The sequence below is a fragment of the Pongo pygmaeus genome, chromosome 15 (genome assembly GCF_028885625.2).
Source record: "Pongo pygmaeus isolate AG05252 chromosome 15, NHGRI_mPonPyg2-v2.0_pri, whole genome shotgun sequence".
Taxonomy (NCBI): domain Eukaryota; kingdom Metazoa; phylum Chordata; class Mammalia; order Primates; family Hominidae; genus Pongo; species Pongo pygmaeus.
In genome coordinates, this window is record NC_072388.2 from 98,724,792 (window position 1) to 98,739,377 (window position 14,586).

The 14,586-nt window shown below is 54.2% G+C and overlaps 1 protein-coding gene across 2 annotated transcripts in view; it reads left to right on the plus strand.

The window, feature by feature from the left end:
- Window positions 1–3,486: 3,486 nt before the first annotated feature.
- The window catches only part of HHIPL1 (HHIP like 1), a 33,074-nt gene continuing 21,974 nt past the window's right edge, over window positions 3,487–14,586 (plus strand). Inside the window, exons 1-2 of one of the 2 annotated variants that reach the window (XM_054449046.2) lie at window positions 3,487–3,930; window positions 10,657–11,303. In XM_054449046.2, the coding sequence (XP_054305021.1) occupies window positions 3,676–3,930; window positions 10,657–11,303 (902 nt within the window). In that variant the 5' untranslated portion in view covers window positions 3,487–3,675. The remainder of the gene's footprint in view (window positions 3,931–10,656; window positions 11,304–14,586) is intronic. The other variant, XM_054449045.2, reaches the window with a different exon arrangement.

Below are 14,586 nucleotides of genomic sequence, written 5' to 3' on the forward strand. Positions count from 1 at the left end.
TCCCAGCTCACTGCAACCTCCACCTCCCAGGTTCAAGCAATTCTCCAGCTTTAGCCTCCCAAGTAGCTGGGGTTAGAGGTGCCCGCCACCATGCCTGGCTAGTTTTTTGTATTTTTGTAGAGCGGGGGTTTCACAATGTTGGCCATGCTGGTCTCGACCTCTTGACCTCAGGTGATCCACCTGCCTCAGCTTCCCAAAGTGCTGGGATTACAGGCGTGAGCCACCGTGCCCGGCCTGCTTGCCTGGTTTCTAATGTTTGCTGTAATTTTTCTCCTTGTTCTTCTATAGGTAAGGTATTTTTTCCCCTCTGGCTTCTCTCAAGGTTTTTCTTCATCTTTGGTTGTCTGCAGTTTGCATAGGATATGCCTCACTGTCGATTTTTTGGTATTTATCCTGCTTAATGCCTCTTAGATTCTTGGATCTGTTGTTTTGTATCTGTCATGAATTTCAGAAAATTCTTAGCCTTTTTTTTTTTTCTTTTTGACAGAGTCTCGCTCTGTGGCCCAGGCTAGAGTGCAGTGGTGTGATCTCGGCTCACTGCAACCTCTGCCTCCTGGGTTCAAGTGATTCTCCTGCCTCAGCCTCCCGAGTAGCTGGGATTACAGGTGCCCGTCACCACTCCTGGCTAATTTTTATATTTTTAGTAGAGATGAGGTTTCTCCATGTTGGCCAGGCTGGTCTCGAACTCCTGACCTCAGGTGATCTGCCCGCCTCCACCTCCCAAAGTGCTGGGATTACAGGCATGAGCCACCGCGCCTGCCCTTTCAGCCATTTTTACTTCAACTATTTCTTCTACCGTTTTTTTCCCTTTCTTCTCTTTCCCATTTTCAAGTTATCTGTATTTACATCTTTGGAAATTGTTCCACAGTCCTCGGATGCTCTAGTGTTTGTTTTTGTAACTTCTGTTTTTCTCTTGGTGTGTCATTTTGAGACGCTGCTGCTGACGCATCTTTAAGCTCACTGATGTTCTCCTCGGCAGTCTCAGTCTACTTCTCAGCTCGGCAAGGGCATTTTTATTTCTGTTACAATGTTTTTGACTTTTAATATATCTTTTAATTTTTTTTTTTTTTTTTTTTCTGAGACGGAGTCTCGCTCTGTCACCCAGGCTGGAGTGCAGTGGCGCAATCTTAGCTGATTGCAAGTTCCGCCTCCCGGGTTTTCGCCATTCTCCTGCCTCGGCCTCCCAAGTAGCTGGGACTATATGCGCCCGTCACCATGCCCGGCTAAATTTTGTATTTTTAGCAGAGATGGGGTTTCACCATACTAGCCAGTATGGTTTCGATCTCCTGACATCGTGATCCGCCCGTCTTGGCCTCCCAAAGTACTGGGATTACAGGCGTGAGCCACTGCGCCCGGCCTTAATTTTTTTTCTTAAAGTGGACCCCTCTCTGCTTCTATTACCCATTTGTCCTTGCCAATGTCCTTGTCAATACTCAGAGATGTTTGGTCTTGATGTTGTCAACTTTTTCCACCAGAGCCCTTAAAATACTAGTCATAGTTATTTTAAATTACATGTCTGGTAATTTCAGCATCTGTGTCATGTCCCAGGCTGGCTCTGATGCTCTTTCTGACTGTGACTTTTTTTTTTCTTTTTTGAGACAGAGTCTCACTCTGTCACCCAGGCTGGAGTGCAATGGCACGATCTCGGCTCACTGCAACCTCCACCTCCTGGGTTCAAGTGATTCTCATGCCTCAGCCTCCCAATAGCTGGGATTATAGGCGCGTGCCACCACGCCTGGCTAATTTTTGTATTTTTAGTAGAGACGGGATTTCACCATGTTGGCCAGGCTGGTTTCGAACTCCTGACCTCAGGTGATCCGCCCGCCTCAGCCTCCCAAAGTTCTGGGATTACAGGCATGAGCCACTGTGCCCGGCTCCTGATTGTGACTTTTCTTATCTTTTTTCATGCCTTGTTGTTTTTCTGGAAAGCCAATCAGGATGTACTAGATAGCAGGAACTGAGGTAAATAGGTCTTAGGGTGAGGATTTATGTTACTCTGGCTGGGGCTGGGCTGTGTTTGACATTTTCTGTGGCTGTAGGAGCCTAAACCTCATGGCTGTGGCCCAGGCTCTGTGTCACTTCCACCTCTGTACACCCATCTGGAGCCCTGTGTTGATGTGTGACTATCACCCAGTTCTGAGTCCCAGCTGGGAAGTAGGGGCCATCGTGCCCGCTGATTCCATCCTGGCTCTGCCCGTTCCCAGCTCTCTGTGCAGGAAGCCCCTGCAGGCCGCATTTCCCACCCTAGCAGCCCTCTGCTAGGTTCAGCCAATGAAAGCCACAAGTGGGAGTTGGAGGGGAGGTGGCAGGGAGAAGCCGGGGTATTTCTCCCACTCTGTGCAGAATCTCTGACAGTGGCTATCTCCAGCTCTGGCCAGACAGGCCTGGTGAGGGTCCAGCTTTGACGAGGTGACCATAGCTCCTTGGCTCCGGTAATATCTGCTCTCCCTGCATCAAGGACCTGGGCACTGTTCCTACTGTTGCTGATCTCAAGGTTACTTCACTGAGCCCTGTACAGCTTCTTAGCCTCTTTGGCTTCAAGTCCCTGCATTAAATTCCCCGTGTTTCAAATACTCAGAGATGTTTGGCTGTGCGGAGACCCTGACTCTTACATTGCACCTGTTCAGGCCAGAGCCCCACACCGCTGAGTGCTTCAGCCCTGCCGCATCTAATCCACCCCTAGCTCTGCCAGGAGCACGGGCCCAAAGACAGAAACATGATCCCCCAGGACAGCCCAAAGAGACCTGCAGAGGACGAATGTGTGTGTTGGGGCCATGACGATGGAGTAGGAGCTCACTGGACAGAGAAGATGGGGAAGGACACTCCAGGGAGAAGCAAATGCTGAGGTCCACTTGAGAAAATGCCTGGGTGGTTTTGGTGCTGTGAGATTCTGGGGTAGGTGAGACAGCGTGTGCGCGTCTGTATGTATGTGGGGGGGGGAGGGGGGGTTGGGTCTGAATCTCCAGCAGGGGCAGCGGAACGAAGGGCTAGATGCCCATCCCAGGAGGTAGATTCTTCAGTGCTCCCTATGCGAGAGTGGAAGTGGGGAGCCCCGGTGGGTCCTGGGCTGCAGGAGAATCCGCTGCCCCAGGAGCAGAGACTGGGAAGAAGCCCACAGTAAGGGCAAGGGGTGGACTGCGGAGGCGGCTCCGTCCTCCCTCCCCACCCCTAGGCCAGGTTTCGCTTCTCCCTGAGAGTCCTGGGGCAACACCCCCTGTCCTTTCCCTTGCACCCCCATTTTTAAGCTGTTACGTGAGAGCTTTCGGGGACGGGCTGCGGGCATCCGTTTCCCTAGCCCAGTGGGTGGTGGAACCGGAGCCCAGGAGTCCAGGCCTCTGGCCCTGCGCCTCCCTGGCTAAATAGCGCCCTGTGGGGAGGAAGCAGGGCCCCAGGCGGAACCGGGAAAACACACCGGGGCTTTAAACAGACCGGGCCACTCCCACTGAATTTGGAAAGCGGTTAAAAGAGGTCGTGCCGCATTCTGCGCCGCGTCCCTCTTCCTTCAGTCCCGCCGCGTGTTCCCGACCAGAGGTGACCTCCTAGAAGGGGAGGTCCCCAAACTCGAGGCCCTGCGTGTAGGGAAGGGGAGCGCCCGCCCCTTCCCCGCCGCCGCGAGCGCCCCGGGAGGGGACCGGGGCTGCAGTCCCTCCGCCTCTTCCCCCGCGGGGCGAAGCGATGGCCCGGGCCGGGGCCGGGGCGCTGCTGGCGCTTTGGGTGCTCGGGGCTGCCGCGCATCCGCAGTGCCTGGACTTCAGGCCGCCCTTCCGGCCGCCGCAGCCGCTGCGCCTCTGCGCTCAGTACTCGGACTTCGGCTGCTGCGATGAGGGGCGCGACGCCGAGCTGACCCGCCGCTTCTGGGCCCTGGCGAGCCGCGTGGACGCCGCCGAGTGGGCCGCGTGCGCCGGCTACGCGAGGGACCTGCTGTGCCAGGTGAGCGGGCGCGCGGCCACCGGGCGGGGCGGGGCGCGGGAGGCCGAGTCCTGGAGCAGAGATCGGAACCCCGCGGGGGCGAGGGCCAAGAGTGGGCTGCGGACTCGGGAACTCTAGACCCCAAGAGGGAGTCATTTGGCACGGGGCGGGGAGACCGCGCATCCCAGGACGACTCTTGGTTTTGCCATTCATTAGTTTTGTGACTTGGGCCTTCTCGGGGCCTCAGTTTCCTCTCCTGAAGCAGGAGGGACGGACAGATGATGTCATCATTTCCTCAGGGGTTGGGGGCTCCTCTGCCCCAGCCCCCTGGAGTCGACCCCTCAGCGTCCCACCCCGAGAAGCTGCACCCTTGTCGGGGTACCAAGGTGGAGAGGTATCTGTCTCGGTCAGTGCTCCTCTGTGTTGTCCCCGGGGCAGTGAAAGCAGGGGGCCCTGGCGTAAGCCTGGTCAACATGTGGCCAGGGTTTGTTGAGGGGGTTGGGGTCACTGCTCCCCACGAGCGTCTCACCCCCATCCTGATGCCCTTGCCACTTCCGCCACCACCTCTGTGGGTGCTGTGCCCTCTCCTGGGGATGGCGCCCTGGCCTGGCAGAAGCTCTCTCAAGACTGAACAACAGCTCTTTGTTGAAGCCCCTGGGTCCCCCATCTTCCCTCTGAGGGTGGACCCCCTGCTTCTGTGCACACCCAGCAGTGTCACGGCTGTTTGTTTTCCTCTTGTGGGAGTCTGAGGCCCCAGCGCCTGACCACACCCAAGTGGGCAAATGCTGCCTGGCTGAATGCAGAAATGGAGCAGGACGGGCAGCCCCAAGGCATTCCTGCCTCAGCATCTGGGCAGCAAGAGGCCTGGGGTGGAGAGGCCCCAGGGGCCAGGGCCCTGTCCCAGCCTTCGGCCAGCAGGGGCAGGTGGTGTGGGGAAGGGCAAGAGGGCTGACTTGGAGTTGGAGTTTGATCCTGGCTCTGTCACTTCCCCGGCTTCATGACCTGGGCAGGTCACTGCTGCACCTCACAGTATCTTTAAAATGCAGCTGAGTATGGTGGCTTATGCCTGTAATCCCAGCGCTTTGGGAGGCCGAGGTGGGCAGATCACTTGAGGTCAGGAGTTCGAGACCAGCCTGGCCAACATGGCGAAAATCCATCTCTACAAAAATACAAAAATTAACTGGGCATGTTGGGAAGCTCCTATAATCCCAGCTACTCGGGAGGCTGAGGCAGGAGAAGCACTTGACTCTGGGAGGCAGAGGTTGCAGTGAGCCAAGATTGAGCCATTGCACCCCAGCCTGGGCAACAGAGCAAGACTCCGTCTCAAAAATGTATAATATAATATCATATCATGTCATATCATATCATATCATATATAAAATAAATAAAATAAAACCTTAACCACCCCCCTGGGTTGCCATGCAGATTAAATGCCACATACTAGGGGCTTAGTAAATGTTTCCAGTTGGATTTCTCGAGGGCTTCCTTGGCCCTCACTGGCTGCCCAGCCCTGGGAAGGTTCCAGGTGAGGCTTGGAGCCCGATTCAAGGAAGACTCAGAGGTAGGCAGGGACTTGCCCAGTGGTCACACATCCCAGCGGTGGTTGAGGTGGGGACATGGACCACACTCGCTGACGTGAGCACATATCTAGGTGGGAAGCAGTAGACTCTGGGAGGATGAGGAGGGGGCCCTGGGGAGCTCGAGAATGCAACAAAGGGTGGGCTGGCCGCCTTTAGGTGGGCTCTGCTGGACTCCCATGCTGTGCACCTCAAGGGCACGGGAATGGTCTGGCCAAGTGTCTGCTTCCCTTACCAGCCTGGGGGCTCCTCAGGACCAGGTCCTTTGGTCTCCCCACCCCCATCCCATGGCAGGGTTCCTGCATCCATGCCACATTTGTCTATTGAGCACTTGCTATGTGCCAGGCTCAGCAGGGCAGTGAGGTGGGCAGATGGATGGAGGAAGGGAAGGGTCAGTCCTGATGCTGTCCCCTGGCAGGTTTCTTGGGAACCTTCCCAGGACAGCCTGGCCTTAAGCAACCAGCAGTGGAGTGACCGCTAACACTTCAGCCCAGGCGTCTCTGAGAGTGACCTCATGTCTGGAGTGAGCTTAGAGACGGCGGCTGAGGTTGGGTTATGGTTTCACTGACGGGGCCTCCTGGAGCATGCCGGTGGGAGGACCGTGCTGTCTGCTAGCCAAGGCAGAGTCTGCATTTGGCACCTCCTGATTTCCACACGGGGAGGTGGCAGAGGTGCCTTATTTATAGGTCTCTGTCAGTGTGGAGACACTCAGGCCTTCACACCTGCTTTGGGGAGATGGGAGACTCTTTCCTGAGGCTTTGCTTGTCCAGTAAGTGCCTGTGTCCTCTGGAGGAGAGAGGACAGCCATGGCACGTGGCACCCCCAGTGCATCTGGTGTGAACTTCCACATCACTAACCTCCCCTGTGACTGGGGTTGCCTCTCTAAGCCGCTGAAATCATCAAAGCATGGTTTCTGATGGAGATCTCCATGAAATGTACCTTATGGGCTCATATATTCAGCAGGCTCTTCCTGAGCCTGTTAGGAGGCAGCCCTGTGCTGGATGCTGGGCCCAAAAGCAGTTGGCAAGTCACAGGCCCAGTCTCAAAAGTCCCCTTCGTCACTTCAGGAGACTGACACACACAGGAAGGTGCCAGAGATTCCTCAAGGAGTGTAGGAACAAGGCCACATACCTCAGGGAAGGCTTCCTGAATGTTGGTTGCATGTTGATAGCTCATTATTTACTGAACAAACACACACATCTTCTCCATTTATTCCTCCCAACAACTCTATGAGGTTGGAATTCCTTTCCCCTTCTATAGATGAGGACATAGGCACAGAGAGGTTAAGGAGCTTGCCCACGGTTAAGAGCAGTAAGAGGTTAAGGAGCATTCCCCATGGGGAACGTGTGCTCTGGCTCCAAAGCCATTCTCCTAACCGCTTCGCCACACTGCCTCCCTCCTTGAAGCCCCACTGTGTCCCACAGTCCGTGGAGTGGATAGACATGCAAAGAGATAAAGAAGTCCTAGCCAAGCTGACTGGCTGGAGCACCCCTGGCGATGAAGCAGTGACTGCTGTAGAGAACTCACCCTGTAAGCTACAAGATTCAATGGAGCGAGTGTCGTGCCTGAGATATGGACAGAGTGCATTGGGAGCATCCATAAGGGCCAGGGATGGGACAGTCAGGGCCCTGGGAGCATGGAGGACAAGAGGAGACCTTTGAGTCGGCCTTGAGTCATGAATAGCAGTTTGCCAGATGAGGAAGTAGGTGAGGAGCGAATATCCGATGGACAGGACACTGTGTGCAAAGGCTTGGTCTTTCAAAAAATGAACGGTGGACATAAGAAACCTTCAGGACCCAGGGCCGTGAGTCACGAGCATCAGTGACATGGGGTGGCAAACTCTGGGCAAGATGGGGGCTCTCCGCCCTGCACTGAATGGCCCGGGCAGCTGGAGCCTGCGATACTAGGCCAGTTTCCTATGGGCTTCCTGCCACCTGCCCCCAAACACACTGAGGCCAAGCTGCGGATCATCCTCTTGCCAGCAGCAATCACTGTGTCCTCTTGTCACTTCCTAGCTCTGGACTACCCTGGTCTGGGCACCAGATTTACATTGTGTGTAAGTAGGAGTACATAGGCCACAAGGAAGCATCTGCTGTGTGACTGGGACGTGTGGATGCCGAGGTCTTCGGCCTGGCTCCCTGAGGGAACTTTTGCTCCCTCTGTAGTTCTGGATTGGGCTTTGGTGAACAGAGGGCTCTCATTGCCTTCCAGATGTCTGTTCTGCCCCTCACTGCGTCTCTGGAACCAAGATGGTGCCTGGTACAATCTTTGCTCAGTAAATTCTTGGTGAATGAAATGTTGCTGACTAATCTGGAAAGAACACCAGTCCAGGCATCATGAGGCTTGGGTGTGAGCCCTGGTTTGGCTACTTCTTGGTATGTGGCCTTCTTTAAGTCTCAGTTCCTCATCTATAAAATAGGAGTCAAGCCGTGTGCGGTGGCTCATGCCTGTAATCCCAGAACTTTGGTGGGCTGAGGTGGGAAGATTGCTTGAGCCCAGGAGTTCAAGACAAGCCTGGGAAACATAGAAAGACCCTGTCTCTACAAAAAATAAAAATGAAAATTAGCCGGGTGTGGTAAAGCATGTCTGTGGTTCCAGCTACGCTGGAGGCTGAGGTGGGGAGGATCGTTTGAGCCCAGGAGGTCAAGGCTACAGTGAGCTAGGATTGTGCCTCTGCACTCTAGCCTGGATGACAGAGAGAGTCCCTGTCTCAAAAAATAAATAAACAAATAAAATAAAATAGTGACAATGACCCTACCTTGCAAAGATGAAAGAAGGCATGTGTGCACACAGCCCCTCCCTGGTCCACGTGCAGCTGCCGGCTGACCCACAGGTGTTCCCAGGGAACCATGGGAGGGACAGCACACACGGCGGCCTGAGGCCTGGCCATCTGGCCTGCTCATTGGCAGAGGGGAGCATGTAAGACATGGCACCCTGGTCTGTGCCTGGGACAGTAACTGACCAGGACCCCAAGACATTCTGCCAAGGGGCCCTTGGCCTGTCAGGTGAGACCTAGCCTCACGGCAGTAGAGGGGCCAGGAGGACACACTGTGGTAAGACCAAAAGCCACAGTTGTGTCACAGGAGTGAGTGGGCCCTGGCCTGGGGCTTGAGAACACCCTGGGAGGCAGCGTGCCATCCCCCATCCCCAATCCTTCCCCAAACGTCCCAGAGGCCTCCTGCTGGAACCCAGCCTGGTCCTCCCTGTGAGGGGAGGGAGTGCGTGGCTGTCAGCGCCTCCCCACTGCAGAAGGAGCATCCCCCGAAGCCTCTGGGGGCCCAGAGCTGACTCAGACCCAGCCTTGGCCTGGTGGACTCACAGGTGGGGGAGGGTGTCAGCCACAGATAGAAAGAATGACCACGCCACAGGCCGGCGGCTCTAACAGGGAGGCCCTCAGACAGCCTGGAGCTGTGGCCTCTGCTTTGGGTAGGGATAGGGTGCAGGGAGGGTGCTGTGGTGTGGGGACACTTAACTGGCGTTTGGGGATGGGTAGTTGGGAGCTGGCCGGTAGAGCTGAGCAGACATGGCTCAAACCCCAGCCCATCGGCCTGTGACATGATACCTTGGGCTAGTGGCTCCCTTCTGCTGTCTGCTTCCACGTCTGTGCAGTGGTAATAAGAACAGGCCTCCCTCCCATGGTTGCCTTGAGGAGGAAATGCAGATTCACGAGTGCACTGGCCTGGTGCCTGGCCCACAATTTGCCCCAAACCCCAGGAGCTGCTGTGATTAGTTAGCACGCCTTCTCCCATGGCCATGATTTAAGAATAAAGAGAATTCTGCTGCCAGAGAAGAGCAGGGGAAGCGCATGCCTGCAAAGGGAACAGCCTGTGCTGAGGCTCAGAGGTGTGAAATGGCAGGGAGTATGTATTAGTCTCTTCTCTCATCGCTATAAAGAAATACCGGGTTGGGTGCAGTCGCTCACGCCTGTAATCTCAGCACTATGGGAGGCCGAAGCGGGAAGATGGCTTGAGCTCAGGAGTTCGAGAGCAGCCTGGGCAACATGGCAAAACCCCATCTCTACAAAAAATACAAAAATTAGCTAGGCGTGGTGGCTGTCGCCCGTAGTCCCAGCTATTCAGGAGGCTGAGGCAGGAGCATCTCTTGAGCCCAGGAGGCAGACGTTGCAGTGAGCTGAGATGGTGCCACTGTATTCCAGCCTTGGTGACAGAGAGAGAGAGACCCTGTCTCAAAAAAAAAAAAAAAAAAAACGAACGGACAAGCAAAAAACAAAACAAAACAAAACTGGGTAATTTATAAAGAAAAGAGTTTTAATTGGCTCCCAGTTCTGCAGGATGTATAGGAAGGATAGTGGCCTCTGTTTCTGGGGTGTTTTCAGGAAACTTACAATCATGGTGGAAAGTAAAGGGGAGGCGGCATGTCCCATGACGACAGCAGGAGCAAGAGAGAGACAGTGTGGGGGCACACTTTAAAACAACCGAATCTCATAAGAACTCACTCACTCTACACTACCAAGGGGAGATGGTGCTAAACTAAACCATGCGTGAGAACTCCGCCCCTGTGATCCAGTCACCTTCTACCAGCCTCGTCTTCCAACACTGGGGGTTACAATTCTACACGAGATTTGGGTGGGGACACAGATCCAAGCCATATCAGCGTATCAGGAGATGGAAGGTAGACAGGAGGCTGGAGAGGTGGGGAGAGGCGGGAGCTGATGGTGGAGCTGTCCATGGGCAGAGCAAGTCAGAGAGCACTTGGTGTTTTACTGTTTTTCAACAGATAGAGGCCAGAAGGTACGAGAGGGTGCGGAGCGGGTGGTCAGGGAGGATCGGAGGTGAGCCTTGGGCACCAACCCAAGTTAAGTGCAGCAGTGAGCTGTGCTGATGTAGGGGCGGAGGCGCACTGTTAACACAGAGAGGGTGGGGGACAGTGCCTCAGACTCTTCCTGGCATACGGCAGGTGCTCCAGAGTAGCTGCTGCTGTTGCTGCTGCTATTAATAGGAGTAGTAATAGTGTTCTAACAGAACAACACAAACATTAAGACCTAAGGTTTGCTACTGTCACTGAGGCTTATCGTGGTAACAGACAGATGGCATTGTCTCCATTTTATGGATCAGCAGACTGAGGCTCTGAGAGATGGGGGACCCGCCCAAGGCTACACAGCTGGTAAGCACCTCCACAAAACATCTCTGCGCCATTACTGTCTCTGCAGAAATGCTCGCCATATGCAGCCCACCTCTATGACGCCGAGGACCCATTCACGCCCCTGCGCACGGTGCCCGGGCTCTGCCAGGACTACTGCCTGGACATGTGGCATAAGTGCCGGGGGCTGTTCCGTCACCTCTCAACTGACCAGGAGCTCTGGGCGCTGGAGGGCAACCGTGCCAGGTTCTGCCGCTACCTGTCCCTGGATGACACGGACTACTGCTTCCCTTACCTGCTGGTCAACAAGAACCTCAACTCAAACCTGGGCCACGTGGTAGCCGATACCAAGGGCTGCTTGCAGATGTGCCTGGAGGAGGTGGCCAACGGGCTGCGCAACCCTGTGGCCATGGTCCATGCCAGGGATGGCACCCACCGCTTCTTCGTGGCCGAGCAGGTGGGGCTGGTGTGGGCCTACCTGCCCAACCGCTCGAGGCTGGAGAAGCCTTTCCTGAACATCAGCCGGGTGGTGCTCACCTCGCCCTGGGAGGGTGACGAGCGTGGCTTCCTGGGCATTGCCTTCCACCCCAGCTTCCGGCACAACCGCAGGCTCTACGTCTACTACTCAGTGGGTATCCGCAGCAGTGAGTGGATCCGCATCAGCGAGTTCAGAGTCTCTGAGGATGATAAGAACGCCGTGGACCACAGCTCTGAGAGGTGGCTTCCTTGGGGAACCCGGGCCTGGGTGGGGGCAGGCGCCCATATGCACTGGTGTGACTGGACCAGTTGGTATCCTGTTCCCACATATTGTGAATATTTAACACACCTGGTGGGGGTGCTGAATTTCATGCTTTGGGGCCTGGGGAAGGACAGTTTTACAGAACAGACCTCACACAGGGATCATATCCAAACCCCTCCATCTGGCCTGCGAGGCCTGACATTTCTCCACCACCTCTTGTTTCAGGCACTTTAGATGCTTCATTTCGTTTGATTCTCCTCAAACCCACTGAGGCTAGTATTATTTTTCCCATTTTACAGATAAGAAAGTGGAGGCTTAGAAAGGTGAAGTGTTGGGTCACACGGGGAGGGAGCGTCAGAGCTGGAACCCTGATCTGTTGTCTCCAAAGTCCACCCTCTGTCCCAGCCTGCCTCGCTCTGGCCTGAAGGTGCCATCTTTTTTTTTTTTTTTGAGATGGAGTCTCACTCTGTCGCCGAGGCTGGAGTGCAGTGGCGCGATCGCAGCTCACCGCAACCTCCGCCTCCCGGGTTCAAGCAATTCTCCTGTCTCAGCCTCCCGAGTAACTGGGACTACAGGCACACGCCACCACACCTGGCTAATTTTTTGTATTTCAGTGGAGATGGGGTTTCACTGTGTTGCGCAGGCTGGTCTTGAACTCCTGAGCTCAGGCAATCTGCCTGCCTCTGCCGAAGGTGCCAGTCTTGAGCCCCACTGGCTCCTTTTTCCCACCTGAATCCGCTGCCTCAGGGAACTTGCTCTCCTTCCTGCCCTGAAGTTCATCTGTTCCTGACTCTGGGCTTCTGCTCCTCTCAACAACGCCTGCAGAGCCTGCACTCTGTGGATGATTTATGCCCCAACTGTTTTCAAAATGGGTCTGACCTGACCTTGCACGTGGGGTACATGTATCAGTCTGAGTCTAATAGGAAATAAATCCTGTATCAGGTAACTCAATAGGTAGAATTTGATCCTGGGAGTCAGTTACTCATGTGTTAGAAATGATAAAAGGGCTCAGACACGGTGGCTCATGCCTGTAATCTCAGCACTGTGAGAGGCTGAGGCAGGTGAATCACTTGAGGTCAGGAGTTCGAGACCAGCCTGGCCAACATGGCGAAACCCTGTCTCTACTAAAAACACAAAAACTAGCTGGGTGTGGTAGTGGTTATCTGTAATCCCAGCTACACAGGAGGCTGAGGCAGGAGAATTTCTTGAACCCAGGAGGCAGAGGTTGCAGTGAACCAAGATCCTGCCACTGCACTGCAGCCTGGATGACAGAGCAAGACTCTGTCTCAAAAAAAAAAAAAGAAGGCAACCTGGGGAAGGCAGCGACTCTGAGGTTAAAAACTGGAGGAAGCTGCCTCTACCCCTTGGGCCGGGAGGACAAAGTGAGAAGATGGGGTTACTGGGGCCCTGGAGCTGGGGACACCCAGTGGAAGCTGGAACCATAATTGGTCTGGGCAGGAGGAGGTGGAGCCAGGCAGAAGGAGCAGCTGCTGCCAAGAAGCTGCTTAAAGCAGAGAAGGGGAAAAATCCCAGCGCTCCTCCCTCTCTAGGCTCCTGCCAGTGCCGTCCACTGGCTGAACCTCGCTGGAGGCCAGCTAGCTAAGAAGCCTGGGAAATGTCGTTCATAGGAGCTGACCCCCTGCAGTAGAGAGGAGGTAGGGGGAGGGCCAGGACTGGGTGTGAGGGCAAATTAGCAAAGAACAGCACATTGTGTGTTTGATAAAACTGTAAAATCTTGACACTGAATGTATAAAAAGGAGGAGAAATCAAATATGTTAGCTATGAAGGCTAATGTGAATCTTTATGATTCACAGCATTAGTTTTGACTATGAGCTTCCTAGCAGCCAGAGCGAAAGGAGGAAACATAATTCTCAGATCTTATGGGAGCCTGTACAGCCAGTTCTCCAAGACAGACCAAGTTTATCACATGGATCTGACAGAGGGGAGATGGAGGGACAGAATGGATGTGTCTTCAGTGGTGACTTTTAAAAATGGATTCCTGATAAAGACTTGAGGTGGAACACAAAATATACAGATGAACATATTTCAGAGTAGGGGCTCAGCAAAGATCCTCTGGTGACCTCACAAAGTCAAGCCTAGAACTTGACTCACTCTTGGGGAGAGGCAGGCACAGCAGGCTCAGGGCAGGCCAGGAATGAGTGGTTATCCTTGCCTGAGTCCACTGTCAGTCTCTCTTCCCAGAGCTGAGATCCCAATGCCAGGTGGATCGCTTAAGGACAGGAGTTCGAGACCAGCCTAGGCAACACACTGAGAGCCCTCATCTCTACAAAAAATTAAAAAATTAGCCGGGCATGGTGGCATGCACCTGTAGTCTCAGCTACTCAGGAGACTGGGGCAGGAAGATCCCCTGATCCCAGGAGTTCGAGGGTACAGTGAGCTATGACCACATCACCGCACTCCGGCCTGGGTGGTAGAGTCTCAAAAAAGAAAAAAAGAAAGAAAGAAAAAGAAGGGATTGAGAAATCAGTGACCAATCCTGGAAAACCTAAACCACCCTAAGTATTTCAGTCAGAGGAAACTGAACACAGGGATAACTAAGGCATTGGGAGGGCTGGAGAAGGAGAGGAGGAAGGTTAAGTTACTTAAAGACTGGTAACTGTAAGAAGCTGCTACCACTCTTGGGTTGGAGGAACAAAGGGAAAAAGTCCTTTGTGCTGTGCACTTTGCTGCTCTTAGTACCAAGATGGCTGGGTAGAAACCCGGGAGTCCACGTTCACCAGCCAACGCTGCTGTCTCTGCAGCCACCACTTCTGGAGGCAGGGCTAGAAGCCAAAGAAACTTGGCCTCTCCCTTCCACCCACCAACCCAAACTGGAAGCCAGCTGGCTGGGAAGTATGGTGGTAGGTTTCTCGCAATGGCAGTAAGGGAGGTTCCTGAGTAGAGTGAGTGTGGTGCTGAGTGCACCGCACACCATCCTGCCCACTGTTAGAAGCTGCAAATGAGAGAGTACATAAGATGTGCTCAACATAAGTACCTAGTATGTGGGAAGCTATGATGAGGAAGAAACCAGCTGTGTCAGTGACTAGGTCGACAATTTCCCATAATCATAACAGGGCAGGTGCTAGCAATGGAGAGCAGAAACAAATAAAACAAAAACAAAACAAAACACTAGGCCAGAACGAGAAGACTTAAGTTCTAATCCCAGCTCTGCTACCTATGGGCTGTGTGACGTTAGACAAGTTGCTCAACGTCTCTGAGCCTCTAGGTCCTCGTTGGCACAATAGAGTGCATTAACTTTGC